General features: G+C 45.3%; 1 protein-coding gene across 1 annotated transcript in view; it reads left to right on the forward strand.

The window, feature by feature from the left end:
• FAM171A1 (family with sequence similarity 171 member A1) overlaps positions 1-18,762 on the forward strand; it is a 129,647-nt gene that overhangs the window by 65,683 nt on the left and 45,202 nt on the right. The window contains exons 2-3 of the mRNA XM_023632231.2: positions 5,728-5,955; positions 13,999-14,091. Coding sequence (XP_023487999.2) covers positions 5,728-5,955; positions 13,999-14,091 — 321 coding nt within the window. The remainder of the gene's footprint in view (positions 1-5,727; positions 5,956-13,998; positions 14,092-18,762) is intronic.

Here is an 18,762-nt window from a genome sequence, read left to right on the forward strand (position 1 = left end):
TGTCCAGAAATGCCTGGTAGTCTCAGGGATTCATTCAACATACATTGAGTGGCGGCCCTGTGGCAGACACTGTTCTCTGTCCTTGGGACGCAGGAATAAGGAAGATGAAAGAAACAGACAAAACAGCTCGTTCAAAGCTTCCATTCTGGAAGAGTCAGACAGTTAATAAACATGTAAATTGTAACATATTAGAATGGATAAGTGTAATGCGCGAAAGAAAAAGCAGAGCAAGATAACATCAGAAGTGCAGAGTGAGGTCTCGATGGACATTTTAGGTAGGATGGTCAGAATTGTAAAAAAATTGTTTTTAGATAATCAGAGAAAATTGAATACTTTCTGGGTATGAGATGATATAAAGAGATTGTGATAGGAATTGGGTATGATGATGGCATTTTGGATATGTTTTTTAAAATTCCTTATCTGTTGTAAGCTGAAATATTTGTAGGGAAATAATGTGACCTAATATGATGTCTAGGGTTTGTTTCAGAATGTTCCAGCAAAAAAAGGGGAGGGAGGGAGGAAGGAAGGAAGGGAGGAAGGGATGAAAGCAGGAAGGAAGGAGGAAGGAAGGAAGGAGGAATCAGGTAGTAGGCCAATAATTGAGAAAAGAATGGTAGAAAGTTGATATTTGAAACTTGTTTATTAGTGCAGGGAGTTCCTCATACTGTTCTTTCTACTTTTCTATGTTTTCTAAAATTTCCATAAGAAAAATTTTTTTAAAATAGCCCGTGTTCAGTAAGGCCGCATTCAGGCGATGACGTCTAAGCAGAGCCTGAAGGAGGTGAGGGAGTGAACTGTGGGGATGGGTATGAGGGGAGAGTGAGCCCAGCAAGGAAACAGTCGGTGCAAAGCATGTTCAGAGCATGCTGGCCTCGCCGCCCCTGAGTGGGGGAAGATGCAGGAAAGGAGGGCAGGGACGTCATTTGGTTGAGGGGAGGAGAACACAGAGAGCCTTTGAAGTCACTATGAGGACCTCACGTGAAGGTCAGATCCATCCGTGAGGGCTGCTGAGACACTGCTTTAGCATTGCACTCGGATGTATCTCCCTTAGGGGTTCCTGGAACCATTTGGATACCCTGGAGTTCTTTACTCAGATTCTGAGACGAGAGTTTGTGATACATTATCCACACTGTCCAATAGCACTTTCTGAGATGATGGCAATGTTCTCTCTGTGCTGTCCAGTACAGGAGCTGCTAGCCACATGTGGCTGCTGAGTACTTGAAATGAGCCCAGTGTAACCAAGGAGCTCAATTTCTAATTTAATTTAATTTTAGTTAATTTAAACACAAATGTATGTTCCCACCTGTGGCTAGCGGCTCCTGTACTGGACAGCACAGTGTTGGGGGATGGTTGGCTGTGCTCTGACATCTCCCTCCACGCTGGGTTTCATTCAGGTCAAGCAACCAGGGCGTTGCCACCTCAGGGCATTTGACCCTCTGCCTGCGCCTCTGTGCCTGGCTGGTTCCTGTGTGTCCTCAGGCTTGAGCTTAATGACACCACCTCAAAAGGCCTTCCCTGACCACCCAGTTGAAAGTAGGTCTCCACTGCACTGGGCTGTCCTGTGGTACCCAGTTTTCCTTGGAGGCATTCTCCCAGTTCCTAATTAAACTTGGTACTTACCGAATCTTGAAAGCTCCTCAAGGTCGGGGGTCTGCTCACCGTTGTCTGTTGTCTACCACATAGTCAGCCTACAAGGAGTACTGACTGAAATGGAAATGGAGAAGGAGCAGTGTCAGTATATACAGTTTTCCGTGTTGGGGAGATGAGGGCCCCTCCAACCCATTGTCGCAAGAGGTTGGTGAGTCGGGAATAATTTCTTGAATAAACCTTAACTCGGGTTTTCAAAAGATGAATAGGAATTAGCAACGTGACAGTCAAGTTGGAGAAAGAAATTTCCTACAAAGATGAGAAGCAGCAGCAGGAAGGAAGAAGGAAATGGGAAAACAAAGGGACGGTGTCTGGGGGCCTGCGGGTAGTGTGTGGGGATCAGATGGGGCCTGATGGTGGAGGACCGTGGACGCCTTGAAGTGTGTGCTGCAGGTCAGAGGTGGGCAGATATTTTCTTTAAAGAGCCAAAAATGAGTAGTTTAGGCTTTGCAGGCCATATGCTCTCTGTCAAAACTTCTGGATTCCACCATTGTAACGCAAAAACTGCCTTAGACAATATGTGAATGTGTGTGGCTGTGTGCCGATCAAACTTTATTTATGGACACAGAAGTTTGAGTTCCAGATAATGCTCCTGTGACATGAACTGTTGCTCTTTGCATTTCTTTTTCAATCATTTAAAAGTGTAAAAAGCATTCTTAGCTCCTGGACCATCCAATAACAGGCAGTCAGCCATGTTGTGTGCTTGGCCATGTTTGGTGGGGGACCCTAAAGGATTCGAAGGGGGACAGGAGGTGGTCAGATGGGTATTTCAGATGGCTCCCTCTGGCTTCAGTGGGATTTCGGGGCAGGCCTGAAGACTGGCAGTTTCTGTGAAGAGGCTGAGTAGGGGTCTGGGTGGAAGATGGCAAGGGCCTGAAATAGGGCAGCGTTAACAGGGACGGGAAAGAAAGGCCTGCTCTGAGATACATATTCTGGAATCAAAATGAGCAGAAGTTGGTGATGGATGTGCAGGGTGAGGAGTAAAAGAACAAGGTCCCAGTTTCGATTTAGTGATCAGATGCCCCAGCCTGGCAGGATCTCTAAGCTCTCGCTGGCCAAAGGTACGTGGCGCATCTTCATGCCTGTTTAGGTCTGGGGCCATTTATAGGGTCTTCCTTTTACCTGCAAAATGAGAGCAGCGTTAGTAAGGAGTGCCTTACCTAGTCATAAGATTACTCCCCTGGTAGGAATAATTTGCTGGTTGAATGGATAACCTAATTCTAGATGTTAGTCTATAAAGATGATACCGCAGTGGTCTGTGATAATTACCTAACCATACTGTCGTCTTCTCCCATCCTATCCTATCCAAAGAAGCAGCTGATTATCTCTTTCAAAGTATACAATTGCAGACCATAAACTAGGCTTCCCGTATTAGAGGAAATTCAAGCGGTAGAATCTAGGATGTTGATTATGGTAAAACTCTCTCTTTCTCTTTTTATTCCAAAATTCTTTAGCTTTCTCACAGTCTCAACTGCTTTTGGCTCCTCAGAACACAGTGAAGTGAGAGCAGAAACCTTGTAATCCCAACTGTTAATAAATGTTGCATTACCTTAAAATGACACAAATCATCGACGCAGCCCTCCAAAGCTGCTTTCCCACTTGCCCTATCCCAGCGGATTTCAGCTGTGTGAATATAATGAAAGATGAGTTCGTTTATGTTAGAGCTTTGCACACCACCTGGGGACGAGGAAGACCGGGTTAAATAAGAAAACACCTGTGTGGCGTGCGTCCTGCAAATGTGCACTAAGATAACACTAAGATTGGGGGAATAGACTAAATATATTTTGTAATGTCATATCCTTGGTTTTCAGGATGTTGATTTTCTCCCTCTTTTGGCGTTAGTTTTTGCTTCTATAGTATGAGTAGCCAGGTTCCATTTTTGTAGCATTTCTCTTTCTTCTCTGTACGGGGTTTTGAGAGATTTGTTTGGTACAGATCTATAGTACCTACTTGTAAGATTCTTTAGCTGTTCTTTATGGTCATCTAGTCCAGAAATGTATTAAGTCAGTATGTGAAAAAATGGGGGAGAAAATGATTGACCGACTGAACTTTGCTTTAGTATCATAAGATAGCTGGCAAGTTACCAAGGCGGAGGTTCTTGAACCAGAAGAAGTTCTTCTCGATGTGGTTGCCCCAATGAAGGAAGAGCTTTCGACATAAAGTTATTACCCGCTGAGAGGGGCGTCCCATCCCTCCACTGTGTTTTATTCCTTTCTCCCCTCCAGCTCCCTTCCTGTGCCCCTCCTGGCACCTCGGACCCTATGACCAAATGCTTTCAAGCACAGTCATTGGAATAGTGTAATGGTCATAGCCTGTGTTTGGTTTCCTCTGTCAAGCATTACACCAGAAATCTCTACTTGGATGTTGAGACCTGTTGAGGTCATCCCCAGTTTGTAGATGAGGAAACTGAGACCTGGAGAGGACCGGTAACTTGCCCAAGGCCACATGGCTAGAACTTGATGGAGCTGAGGTTGAAACTTAGGACTCTAGAGGAGGAGCTAGTGGGCAGTTCCCACACGGCCAGCTCTGCCACCTCCTCCCCTCACTGTCGGGCACTCCCCCAGCCAGCCTTGGCCAGCCTCATTGGTGGTCTGTCCTCTGAGCCAGACCACTGTAGCTTCTGTACATGAGCCTCTGTAGGTTCTGTAGACATGAGCCCCCCTTGTCACCTGGTAGTGCTTTGCTATTCCTTGCCCCAAATCCTTCTCTCAAGTCACCAATAGGGCTTTCAGATCTGAGGCAGCTCAAAATGTATGACAAGGAGAGCCTATGAGTGGCCAAGTGGACTTATGTCACTGGGCATCATTCACTCCCTTCACACCTAAGCAAAAGGGGTTTATTGGAGCATGATACACTTCTGATTGTTCTGGAACATCGTTCTGGAGTTGGCGTCCTTTAATTGACATCCACCGTGATGCTGGAGCCAGGTCCACCACCATCTCTTCTTGGGTTATTACAGAGACCTCTTAACTGGATGTGCAGTCTCCAGTCTTGCCTCTCCTGGGTTGGTCCTTCACCCAGAACCAAATGTTCCTATAGCAAATTGGGTTTCTGTTCCTCTCTGACTTCCCATTGCCCTTGGAATAAAGAGTGATCCTTTAGGTCACTTCTAAAGCCGTGAATGATCTGGCCCCTACTTGCCCCTCTAGCCTTGTCTCTCACTGAGCCTCATATCCCTCACACTCTCCATCCAGCTTTCAGAACCTGTTTCCGTTTCTCCAGGAAGCAAGGCTTTTTCTTGCCCCTGAGCCTTTGCACATGCTGTTCCGTAAGTGCTCCCCTCCTGCCTGCACCAAATGTACCCCAGGCATGGCACCTGCCTGTCCACGCACTTTTCTTCACCACTGTAGTTTACACAGTTACTCACAATTCTAGGCACAGAGTTACAGCTCAGTCAACATCTCTTTCATGAATAAATGAAAATTATCCATTCCATTTTAATTTTTTACCTTTAATTTGGATCTGTCGCTTTCCTACATTCATTATCTGTTTTTGCCAATATTACTAACTCAACTTCATCAATCTTTTCAAATGTCTACTTTTTATTTTTTTCTTCCTCTCACCTTCTCATCTCCCACTCTTTGGGTCCTCCCTTTTAAAGGTATTTTGGACACTTTTCGGTCTAGTCTTCATAATTACCAGCACAGCGAGCCTGGGTTGCCCATATCCATGTTCGCCAGGACTGTTGAAGAATATGGCTGCAAATCTTAGAGCCTGCAGGCTCTTCTGGGGCAGCCCAGCCTTGTTTGGGCTGTGTTTGCCAGTAATGCTCAGAGGAATAAAAAAAGTATTGTGTGTGTTGCATAATGTCTTAAAGGGATAGAATTCTTCTCTCAATTATGTGTCGGTGTGAGCAAGGAAGAGCCAGAGGAAAGCAGTTTGGGACCAGCAGTGGTTCTGAAGAAAAGAGGAAATTGTGTAAAGTTTTCCCTGGTTAAAATGATTCCCATTTTGGATGTAGATTAGATTTTCTTAGCCCATCCCGCTTTCCACCTCCTATCACAGTTAACACGGAATCGCTCTTGAAGTGGCCCAATTAATTAACAGTAGTTGTTCTGTGTTGCTTTCTCCTTCTTGCAGACGTCACGCTGAAGGTCCACATCAGTGACGCCAGCACCCATCAGCCCGTCCCAGATGCGCTCATTGAAATTTTCACCAATCAGGTCTCCATTGCCTCTGGTACCTCAGGGACAGATGGCGTCGCCTTCATCAAGTTCCAGTATAAGCTGGGCAGTCAGTTGATCGTCACTGCCACGAAGCATGCCTACGTGCCAAACTCTGCCCCATGGAAGCCAATCCGATTACCTGGTAAGGTGGTCTTAACCTTTCTCAAAACAGAGCTCGTGGTCGGGCTAGTGGTGGAGTCAGACACAGAAACAATTTTGAAAGTGGAAGTCAGACAATCAGGAAAATACAGGTTTAGTCTCTGCTTTTGGGGCCTCTTATGTAAAGGAATGGTGGGATCTGGCATGAAGCTGGTCGGGGCTGCACGTTATTCTACACACACAATGGAATCAAAGGCTTAGAGTGTCTGCTCACTTCCCCAGTGTTCCGTTTTGTATCTTGTTGATTGTAAGTAGCAGCATGGCATCAGGCAGTGCTCTGGAATGGAGCTTCCTCCTTCTGCTTCACGGGCCTGAGATCAGGGCTGTCCGAAGAGGTGGCAGGTGATGGCGAGACTATCTTCCTCTTTTCCCCTTCTTACCTCCTCTCAATTCTTCACTTCCTGCACCTCTGATCACCTGAGGTATGGGGTTTTTTCCAAACACCAAGCAATTCTCAGATTGTCCAACACTAGCTGGGCATCCTACAGTTTAATTCAGTTCTGAGCCTATCTACCTGGAGGTAGCGTCAGCTCACACAGGTTAGGGGCTCAATTCCACAAGACTGCCTCCCTCACCCCAATTCAGATGCCAATCACAAGTCCAGGTTGGCACCTGTGCTTCTGACTGACCACCTATGGAGCAGAAGTGTCCATGACTTCCTCCTTGGGGTCGATTAAGTTGCTAGAGTGGCTCACAGAACTCAGAGAAACAGTTTACTTATTAGATTACCACTTTATTACAAAGGCTATTCAAAGGAAGAGATGTGTGGTATGTGGGAAAGGGCACACACAGCTTCTGTGTCCTCTCCAGGTGCGCCACCCTCCCAGCACCTCCATGGGTTCACCAACCTGGAAGCTCTCTGAACCCCTCCCTTTTGATTTTTTATAGAGGCTTAATTACATAGGCATGATTGATTAAATCCTTGGCCATCGGCATTTGATTCAACCTCCAGCCCCTCTTCCCTCCTCAGTGGTCAGGAGATGGGACCAAAGGTTCTAACCCTCTGATCACATGGTTGACTCCCCTGGCGACCAGCCCCCATCCTTCCATGCTGTCTGAAAATCGCTACATTAACATAACCTCTGGTGTGGTTGAAAGGGGCTTGGTATGAATAACAAAAGACACCTTTATCCCTCTCATCACTGAGGAAATTCCAAGGGTTTTAGGAACTCTGAGCCAGGAATGGGACCAAGACCAAATAGATATATCTTATTATAAATGACATCACATGATCGTGACCATTCACAGCTACAAAGCAGTCTGTCCACAACAAGGGGCAAGGATGGTGCCTGACGTAGATTCAGCTTGGGACGGGGTAGGTAAGTGGGCAGCAGATGGTCCTCTCACCTCACGCACCATCTGGTGCCTGGACCACATCATCTGTCGGCACCAAGGTTGGGTGAGTGGCAAGGATAGGCTTAGAGCTGGAGGAGATGCTGCCTGGGGAGTGGGGGCAGTGTGGGTTTTAGAAACCGACTGACATAGGTTCTGCCTCCCAGTCTGTTCTTGAGTCCCTCTAGCTTCAATGCCAATCTCTAAAAGGGAGCTGATACCACCTCGTAGAGTTGTTCTGATTAAAAAGTAGTTAACATATGTAAACGGCCTTATGAAGCCTAAAACACAGTAGGTGCTCAAGAGATATGTAGCACCTGGCACAGTATTTGTCAAAATCCCAAAGTTAGTGCTCATCTCTGTGCCACTGCATGCTAGACACACCCCATCAGGGTCCCTGGTGTCTTATGAAGCCCCAGCATCTACCCTCATTCACAAAACTCTCTTTACTTCAATGTATAGTTATTAAGTATCTACTATGAGCCGTCACTGCCCTGGGCACTGAGAATACAGCTCTAGAGACACAGAACTTGCCCCTAGGGAGTTTACAGTTTAGTTATGAAGTCAGCCACAGAAGCCTTTTCCATCTAACGGGATAAATGCTCTGATGGATTTCAGTGTCTGTGTACGCAGGGGAGGCTGGAGAGGAACGTTAACCAGTCTAGGTGAGTGAATGGAGGCTTCTTGGAGGGGACGGGGGGAGCTGGGTCTTGAGGATGAATAGATGTTAGCATCAGGAGGTGCTTGTAAAAACATACAGATTCTAGAACTCAACCATTCAATCCGGCTAGGGGGACTCAGGAATCTGCATATTAACGAGCACTTCCACCTTCTCATGGACAAAAGTGTTCACCAAAGTTTGAGACCACTGCTTTATGAGCTATGGAAAGTGGAGTTGATATAGATACAACTAAGGAGATCATTTACAGAAATTTTAGAGAAAGGGGGATAAACCTGGGAGGTGTTTAGCAGGCAAAATCCAGAAAGTCTTGAGGAGTGGATGGGAGCAAGGTAAGGGAAAAGATGAGTTAGAAGAAATGTGAACTGAATCTTGGGTTTCTGGCTGGTGATAGAGTGAATAGAACAGAGAGGTGATGGAATTGGGAGACCTGCCACACTATGGTTCCCTAAAGTTGACCCAACGGATACAGTAGGTTAAAAGAAACCCCCTTCCTCCTCCCTGTGCGCACCCCTCTTCCCAAGCTTGGGGCTCAGGCGAGATGGATGCAGATGCTGAGGAGGTAGAGAAGATGGGAGGAAAGGCATGAGTGTTGGGTCATAGTTGATAACGAGCTTAGGGTAGGGTAGACTGGATTTGAACTGCCTCTGGGACACCATGTGCATTTGGCCTTTAGTTTGAAATGATTTGGGGGTTCAGGGGGTTTCGAGAGGTGTAGTTCAGGGGTCATTAGCAGTGTTGAGGTGAGAATCAAAACCATGCCCTCATCCAAAGAGTGGAGGGAAGTGGGCCTGACACAGAACCCTGAGAAGGCCAACAAAGTAGGAAAGGTGATCTTTATTAGGTTATATCTAAAGAAAATATTTGACCTCCCCTATTTTTCACCTTGAGAAATCACTGGAAACAACCCAGAGATGTTTAAATGGTATCTGGAGACCATAACTCCACCTTTGCTAGGAGAGTGGCAGCGCAAAGTGTAGTCGATTCTCACTATTCACAGTAGTTGTGTTCTATAAAGTCACTGCGACATTGAATTAGTGAATACTGAGTCGATGCTTCTAGGGGACATGTAGGGTTGTGTTCCTGTGAGCCTCTGGTCACATTTTGTCAACTGATCAATAGATCACCTTGTTTTCTGTGTGCTTCTGTTTAAAGACACTTTATTTAATATGTATTTTTGGTTCACTGACATTGAACTCACAGCCACCAGCACTGTAACTCCTGCCTGAGTGAAGCTGACCTAGCATATGTATTTTCTCCAGAAGGCCCATCCCAGCCTTCCTGCTCTCAGGAACACCAGACAGCTCTCCACTTGGGGGCCATTTTACACAGTGAAATCAGCAACATAAAGCACAAGAATGCAAGAAACTTGGAGCTAAATAGATCGCACAAAGCACGCTTATAAGATGAGAGCTGAAACAAGAAGGCAGAGCATCGCCTTGGTCAACCTCAGCTGGGAACCTGTACATCAGAAAACTCAAATTTTTGACCACTCTTTACATATGCATTTAAAGCATCACGAGTATTGATTTGGGGGTTACAAATAAATTTTAGTGAGTAGGCACATTCGCAAATACTGAATCCACAAATAATGAAGATCGACTTTACTTTAATTACATTCACTTCACTGTGTTAACATGATCATTTGATAAAAAGCAACCGTTTCCATAATGTTCGTTTTCTTAAAGGAGTCGAAAAATGGAAATAATGTGGTTTAATTGAAAGAGTTTTGGATGAGGTGTGAAGACACATGTCGGCCCATCAAGCCCTTCTGGGCCCATTTTTCTCAATTCTAAAGCTAAATTAATTAGACTGAATAATTTTCAGGGACCCTCCCATGTCTTTGAGTATTTTTGTCTGCTCGCCTTTTCAACACAACAAAGGTACTCTTAAGTAGACTCTAACAGAAAATGTGACCAAAATTTAGACTGGTCTGTTGTGAAAAGCAGAGTAAACTATTATTTTTATGCGTATTTTTGGCGGTCAAGACGAACACTTGGTCTTTTGGCGATAATTGGGCAAGGAAGAGAGAAGAGTGGAGAGCCTCTTCTAAAATATGTTAAAAATTTGAAACTAAAAAATCTTTTCTTTACTACACATGCATACATGGTTTTGTTTGCATAAGCATTCTTACAAGATTTTGGAATGGATCTCTTTTTTTCATCCCTAACAATAGTTCCTGGAAGATGTGCATCCTTTTTCCCTTTCAAGGAAGAAGGTATAGATTGGGGAGGGGAGAACCCCACATAAGGAGAGCGCCCTTACCTTTGGCAAACAGATAGAACAAATTTAGCTATAGAAAATATAATCCATCCAGTGAAGACTATAGTTCCACACCTTAATTATTTCCATCTCCTAGCCATTGCCCTAGCCCAGGCCTTTTGCAATGGTCCAGGACTATTGGAGCAGCCCCTGGCCAGATCAGTCTGCCCCTTCAGAACAGCCTCCATGTGTCTTAAAGACACACAGTGTCTTAAATACATACACGCACACACACACACACACACACACAAAACACAACAACCACTCTCCTCCCCTAGCTGCTTCTCCCTTACGTATCTCATGATCTAGTCATCCTGGGCAATTGGTCATTCTCTGGAGCAATCTGACATTTCTCCCACTCTGTGTGTGTCCGCACTATTTTTCCTTTACCGTTGTTCTCTTCGCAAGCTTGTCCTCTCTCCTTTAATGCCCAGCGTGGCTGTTTACTGCTCCCTGAAGTCTTCCTGCCTCTCTCAGATGGAGTTAGATGTTCCTTTCTCTCTACTTATCAAAAAAAATAAACACCTGTTTGGTGTGAGGAGACCTGCTCGGTTTGAGGTCTGTGGTGCCTCTCACTCCAGGAAGCCCCCCCTGGTGCCTCTGCTGCCACACAGCATACTCTTACAAGAAATCCTTTTTTCTCCTATATAAAATAAGGTTTGAGAAACAGTTTGCTAGCGCCGATGCCTTATGTATGGAAGTCCCAAATGTTGTAGGTGAGAAATGTTTACAAATCACCCTACGATGGTCAGACACATCTCGAGAGACTGATCACAGGTGACGTCAGAGCTCAGAGTCCCCAGACCAGTCAGCGCAAGTTTTCAGGGCCCAGGAAATGCCATTCAGGATCTGTGTGAGCTCTCTAATGGACCAGGGTGGTCCAGGCATCTGCACTCGGAGAGGCAGAGGGTGAAACACTAGCCTGAGATTGGAGGTGAGGTGTTTCCTGCAGGCAACATTGTTACAACAATCGGTCCTTTCTTCCTGACCATGAGGCACCCAGGGCCGTTGGGTGAAGGGATCATTGTTAAAGAAGGTTATGGTTACCTTTGAAATGGTCATGCAGGAGTTCCAGTTCCTCCCTGTAATCCTGGCTCACGCTGCTTACCTGATGCTCCCTCCCCAACCTGCTGTGGATTTCTCTCCTAACTTTGAACCCCCAAGATGAATTCTTTTTTTATTCTTTTCCTTTTTTTTTGTATTTGAGATATAATTCGTATACCATAAAATTCACCATTTTAAAGTGTGTAATTCATAAGGTTGTACAACCATCACCACTATCTAATCCCAGAATATTTTCTTCACCCCAAAAAACCCCATACCCATGAGCTTTGACTCGCTATATCCCACTCCCCTTAGTCCCTGGCATCCACTCATTTCCTCTCTTTCTTTATGGATTTGCGTATTTTGGACCCTGCAGATAAGGAGAATCCTACGAAATGTGGCCTTTGTGTCTGGTGTCTTTCAGTTAGCATAATGTTTTCAAGGTGCCTCCATGTGGCAGCATGAATCAATGCTTGATTCCTTTTTATGAGTAAACCATATACTGCTGTATGGATAGACCACATTTTATTTATCTGTTATCAGTTGATGTCTATTGACTTGTTTGCACTTTTTGGCTATTCTGACTGCTGCTGCTATGGACATTTGTGTACAAGCTTTTGTGTGAATATGATTTTCAGTTCTCTTGGAGTGGAATTGCTGGGTCATCTGGTAACTATTTTTAATATTTTGAGGAACCACCAGATGGTTTTCCATAGCACCAAGGTGATCTTCCTCATGGTGCTGGCCACATTCTACTTCTCATATGACTATTTGTTGTGTGTCCGAGTCCCCTTCTAATGTGGAACCCTTGAAGGCACAGACTGCCTCCAACGCTGATCTTTTCCACAGGATCCAGCAGTGAGCGTGCATAGAGTGGCAGCTCAATAAATTGACCATGTAAGGAGTCTGTGAAAAGAGGGGTCATGTCCAAGGCCAGCTCTCTGGTCTTCTCTGGCACTATGAAGAGCCAGCAGCGCTAAGCAATTGATATTCTTAGCACCTGATATTTCTGGTTCCTGATATCTTCCCAGAACGCCACTTCACCTCTCTAGCCCTCACTTTCCTCCTGTTTAAAGTTAGAGGCTTGAGTTGGATAAAGTCTAAGGAGCCTTAGAATTTGAGTCTGTGGGGCATAGCAGTGGAGGGCAGACCCCAGAGTTCAAATCCTGGCTCCTTATTCACCAGCTGTGGGACCTTAGACAGGTTAATTCCTTATATATAGACCTGTTTCCTTACCTGTCAAGTGGGCATGTTAATAATACCTATTTCATAGAGTTGTTTTGAGATTTAAATAAATTGCCAAATTAAGGCACTTAGAATAATGTCTGACATGTTAGGAAGGGTTCAGTAATGTTAGAGATTATTATTCCATACTACTTTTATTTGTTTTGTCTTAAATCCATGTTCTACCCAGAAACTTGTAGGTTTTGTGAGTTTTTTAGTCGAAAATCCTCAGGTCCTTAAGTGAGAATTTTAAAATAGCACCAGTTCTGTCATCTTATTGGTTTCCAGAATAGGGCAGAATATTCTTTTATAATGAGGAACACGTTAACCTAAGCACGTATTTTTAAAGTATTTTTTAATGTTAATATCTAACTTTATGTATTACACTCATATAGTGTGTACCTTGATATATTCCTAGTATGAAGAGATTCAGATACTTGTAAAAATTTCTAACAAATGAAAAATGGTTGCCCATTGTAGGGTTAGCCGTTGTTATGAGAGACTGTAGTACTGTGGTGGCATTTTGAAAGTCTTTTGCTAATCCTACTAAAAGGAGAAACTGTTTCCCTTTTCTCTACTCACAGCGCTTCTGACACCAAATAAGTGGAGATTTTTCCTCAAACCAACCAATTCTCCAACTCCCTGGACACCAGCTGAACATCCTACAATTCAAGTCAGTTCTGATACTAACTACCCAGAGTTAGTGTAGAATCCACAGGTTAAGGGCTCAGTCCCACGAGACTGTCCCCCACATCAGACGCAGGTCCCAGGTTGTCACCTGTACTTCTGACCGACTGGCTATAAATCAGGTGTTCCCACGACTCCCTCCTTGGGTTTGATAATTTGCTGTAAGAGCTCACAGAACTCAGGGAAACACTTACATTTTCCAGTTTATTATAAAGGATATTGTAAATGACACAGATGAACAACCAGATGAAGAGGTACACAGGTTGAGATCTGGAAGAGTCCTGAGTGGAGGAGCTTCTGTGCCCATGGAGTTGGGGTGTGCACCCTCCCGGCATGTCGATGTGTTCACCAACCCAGAAGCTCCCCGAACCCCATACTTTTGGGAGGCTCCATCATGTTGGCACAATCGATCATTAACTCAATCTCCAGCCCCTCTCTCCTTCCCAGAGGATGGGAGGCGGAGCTGAAAGTTCCAAGCTTCTAATCATGGCTTGGTCTTTCTGGTGACCAAGCCCCAACCTGAAGCCATCCAGGAATCTACCAAGAGTCACCTCATTAGAGCAAAAGATGCTCTGATCCCCCATCACTCAGGAAATTACAAGGCATTTAGGAGCTCTGTGTCAGGAACCAGGGGCAGAGACCAAATATACATTTCTTCTTATGTCACAGTACCAAAAGTCGATATTGTTGATTGCGTTGAAATCAGAGAAAACAAAGAAGGCAGAGTACTCCCAAAATTAGAGTGGGTATTTGAATTTACCTAACAGAATTCCCTTATATCCATTTTTGTTTCTGCAGTGTTTTCTTCACTGAGCCTTGGTCTGCTTCCAGAACGATCTGCGACCCTAATGGTGTATGAAGATGTGGTCCAAATAGTATCAGGATTCCAAGGTATGTTGAATATTTAAAAAGAGAAGCAACAGTGACTTTTGGGCCGGCTACTAAAATCCTATGAGGGATGACTTATTGTCAGATGGTGTTGGCAATGAATTTACCCAGAGCTGAACATAACATCTTTTGTCCCTGTGAATGTGCAACACATTTGAATTTTGGTTAAACTCTCCATTGGCCGTGATCTTGTTTCTTACAGGCCCACTTAGCCTTTAAGTGTGTGACAAAGAAGAAGATGCTTCACTGCTCTGTCTGTACCACTTCTCTCTCCTCTCCAAAGGAGAGAATATTCACCTCATGGCCTCAGGGCCAGGACCTTGCCTGGGCCTCACTGACCGGTGGACAGGGTCGCTCTTCAAGGTTCATAAGCATTTGAGGGTATACAATTTCAGTTTTGCGACATAAAAAGATTCCAGAGATCTGTTGCACAATAACGTAAATATACTTAACACGACCAAACGGTACACTTAAAAATGGTTAAGATCGGGGGCTGGCCCAGTAGCGCAGTGGTTCAACTGCTCACGTTCCACTTCTCAGCAGCCTGGGGTTTGCCGGTTCGGATCCCAGGTGCAGACATGGCATTGCTTGGCAATGGCATGCTGTGGTAGGCGTCCCACGTATAAAGTAGAGGAACATGGGCACGGATGTTAGCTCAGGGCCAATCTTCCTCAGCAAAAAGAGGAAGATTGGCAGTAGTTAGCTCAGGGCTAATCTTCCTCAAAAAAAAAAAATGGTTAAGATGGTAAATTTAATATTTTGTGCTTTTTACTACAATAAAAAAAAAACCACCCTAAAAAAAAAAGGTTCATGGCAATCAAATGTGGCTTTTTCTTCTCTCATCCCAACGCATCTCACGTGCAGTGAGGTGTATAAATGTGACTTCACCCGCTAACCTCTCTTGCAGAGATACTAGTACAGAAGGCTTCAGGGACCTCCCCTATTTTATGTGGGATGCCACCACAGTGTGGCTTGATGAGCTGTGCTAGGTCTGCACCTGGGATCCAAACCTGCAAACCCCCCAGCTGCCAAAGTAGAGTGAGTGCACTTAACTGCTACACCACTGGGCTGGCCCCTATTCCTTTATTTTAATGCCTTTTTACACTAATTGTTCTCTGCATGTGCCGTCTGCAAAAGAGGTGAACTCCTTCATTCCTTTTTTATTGAGTAGCTGCGGGAACATGCAGAGGTGTACATGCGGCCACTGCTCTTAGAAGATGTGTTTGAAGAGAAAATAAGTAGAAGTGTCTAGCAACATGTGTGACTCAAGTTGTGGACAGAAAGCAGGAATAGAAATCCAGATTTTTCTGTCATCCGCACAGTGAAAGCCATAAGCTATCATCTTTTTTCTCCCCCGAGAGAGAGCAGAGCTAGCCGTGAGTCCTCTGCATCCTTTCATACTAGAATCACACCCCAGCCCAAGCCCGTTGGCCTTGGTACTTTCCAATTTTTCTTTGATTAGCTTTGCTATTATTGTTTCATGACTAAATGATAATCATTTCCCCCCCAGTTTTATTGAGGTATAATTGACATGCAAAATATTAGTTTCAGGTGTACAACATAATGATTTGATATCTGTATCTATTGCAAAATGATCATCTCAGTAAGTCTAGGTAACGTCCGTCACCACACATAGTTATGAATTTTTTTTCTTGTGATAAGAACTTTTAAGATCTACCTCTTAGCAATTTTCAAATATGCAATACAGTATTGTTAACTATACTCTCTACATTACATCCCCAGGACTTCTAACTGGAAGTGTATATCTTTGATCACCTCCACCCATGTCCTCCAGCCCTCACCACCTGCCTCTGGCAACCATCAATCTGTTCAGTTTCTGAGTTCAGTTTCTTTTTGGATTCCACATATAAGAGAGATCATACAGTATTTGTCTTTCTCTATCTGACTTATTTCACTTAATGTCATGCCCTCAACATCCATGTTGTCACAAATGGCTGGATCTCCTTCTTTTTTATGGCTGAATAATATTCCATTGTATATATATATACACACATGTATATATGTATACGTTCCATTGTGTGTGTATATATATATATATACACACCACATTTTCTTTATCCATTCATCCATTGATGGACACTTAGGTTGTTTCCATGTCTTTGCTGTTATAAATAATGCTGCAGTCAACACGGGGGTGCAATGATGATTTTCTTGAAATGAAGGAATGATTATGCTTCCTTCTCATGTTCTTCACTAAGCCAGGAATCTTTAGTCTCTTGCTGTTGTTTCCACTGGGCTAAATTCTCATAAAGACCTTTGGTTGAAATGATAGATAGCAAGGAACTAACAGTTGTAATGAATGTCCCTGATACCGACAGACTATGCTGGCCCGTTTGTGTCAGGGTGTAGATTAGGATGGTCAGAGTATAATTTAGAGCTGACAGCAGCTCTTCAAATATCGGATGGAAACTACGACTCACCTGGCTGACTTCTTGTTGGGTTTGATACCTGCTTTGCATTTCCTGAGGCCTGAGCACGTGGAGCCTGCCAGCTGCTCAGACCTGGCCGGCTTGGAACTCTGCTTGTTCTGCTCACGTCTGTTGTTGCTGTGCCCATGCCCACGTGGCAGGGGGCTGGTGGATATAAAACAGGGAGTTTCACAAACATGTTCCAGCCACTGTATATTGTGTATTCTTTTTCAGTAAGCCTTAAGAACCATTTTTTTTCACAGCCTTGAGGGTTTTGATTTTTTAGTTAAAAAACTGACCACCTACTATGTTACGTGTTGTTGTCAGGGCTGCAGCCGCCGTAATTTTCATCACCTGCTCAGGAATTAGAAATTTCTCTCTTTCTTTTAACTGGTCCTTGCCCTCTGCCTGCCTTTTCCTCAGAGTTAGTCGTCATCTGCCGTCTTACTAGTCGTCCTCATCCTTTGTCTTAGTTTTCTTCTCCTTTCTCCGAATTGCCCATCCTTTCCTCCAGATGTTGGGCCACCAGCATACCTTTTGTTAGAAAGTTCTCAAGTAGCTGGGCAGCTGGGCTTCTGTGGTGTGGACCTGCCGCTGGGCCTTGAAAAACAGAGAAGAGTGAGGCCATAGGGTACAGACCAGAAAGGGACATTGTCCAGTAGAACCCAACCCCCACCTTCCTAGACCCTGACCTTGTGTCCTCTGGGCCTCAGATACACCTTCAGCGAACTCCCTTCCACCTCTTCCCTGAACATTGCCCGCCTTCCTGGTCTGAAATGTCCCTGAGGACACGGCCTTCCCTGCAGCCTTCTCAAGTAGGGAGCTGGGTTTCCACGCAGTGGTCTCTCATTGCTCTGCAGTAACATTTAAATTACTCTGCCTCCTTCCTCCCTCCATCACTGTAGCTCCTTAGAAGGTGGTCGGACCACTTGACACCCGTCTCTTGGTCAACTTTCCTCCTGGACTCAGACTTTAGCTTCTGCTTCCCTGGTTCACGCTGCTCCTGTAATTGTTTATTGAGAATGATAGCATCTACCTGGGTGATGCCCTGCTGGTACCCTGGCTGCTGTTCCACTCCAGGGGTGCTTTCCCTGTACCCCACCTCAGTCACCCACTTCCAAGTCACTCCGTAGACCTCATCATCCCAGCAAATGCACCCTCCAAATGCAGCCACCACGTTCCCTCATTCCACCAGCTGCCACGGTACACACACTTCTGAGGGCTCCAGTGCCCTGTCCCACCACATCCTTGCCTTCAGGATTGCCCCCCTCCCGTGCCTGAGCACCACAGATACCCTGAACAATCCTCCTTCCCTCTCCCTCTGCCATTTTTGCCTGACTAAAGAACTTCTGACCCTGGTTGACCTCAGCCACTCATGGCCACACCAGAACAGCTGCATGTGGCTGGAGGAAACCTCACAGTTGCAGTGACTGGTTGTACATCTGGTCATGACCACAGACCTCAAGGGGGCATCAGCCCTGCAGGAGAGAGGATACTTCCTGGTCATTTGTTTTCTGACTCTTCATACCCACTCTCCCATCTTCTGACTTCCTGTGTGCACACGCACACGCACACACTCACATTCTCTCTCTCTCTCAGCTAATACATTTCTGCCTGTTTCACTGAGAAACTGACAACCTTCACCTTCTTGTCACCAAGCCCCCAGCCTGCCCTCCACTCCTTGCTGCATTGCAAGAAGGTCCTGTTCATTACATGCCCGTCCTTCTATTTGTGCTCCGCATCCCATCTCTCCATTTCCATGATTTTCCCCCTCTCTCCTGCACCACCATTTCCTCCCACTCTGCTGGGGGCAAATGTAAAAGTTCGTGCATCTCTAGAAAATGCTTCCGTGACCGTACTTTGCTCCAGCCACTGCCCTGTCCTCTGCTGTCCTTGTCGGGGCTTGTCTGCACTCCTGTCTCTGCTTGCTCGCCTCTCATTCCCTGCCCCACAAACTCCAGCCCCGTTTCCTTCCTCATCGCTGTGTCCGGACTGCCTCGTCAGAGGCTCTTACCACCCTGTGTGGCCAAACCCAAGGACATTTCTCTCTTCATCTCCCTGGACCTCTCCACAGCATTCAGCAGACACCACTGCTTTCATGAGACCACTGGTCCCTCCTTTCACTTCTGTGGCAGCATGTCCTGATTTTCTCCCTGTCTCATAGTCACTTCTCTGAACACTCCAGTGACTGTCCTGAGTCTACGTTCTTCTTTCGGGTACTTTCGCTAGAAGACCTCATGGACCC

The sequence above is a fragment of the Equus caballus genome, chromosome 29 (genome assembly GCF_041296265.1).
Source record: "Equus caballus isolate H_3958 breed thoroughbred chromosome 29, TB-T2T, whole genome shotgun sequence".
In the NCBI taxonomy this organism is placed as follows: Eukaryota; Metazoa; Chordata; class Mammalia; order Perissodactyla; family Equidae; genus Equus; species Equus caballus.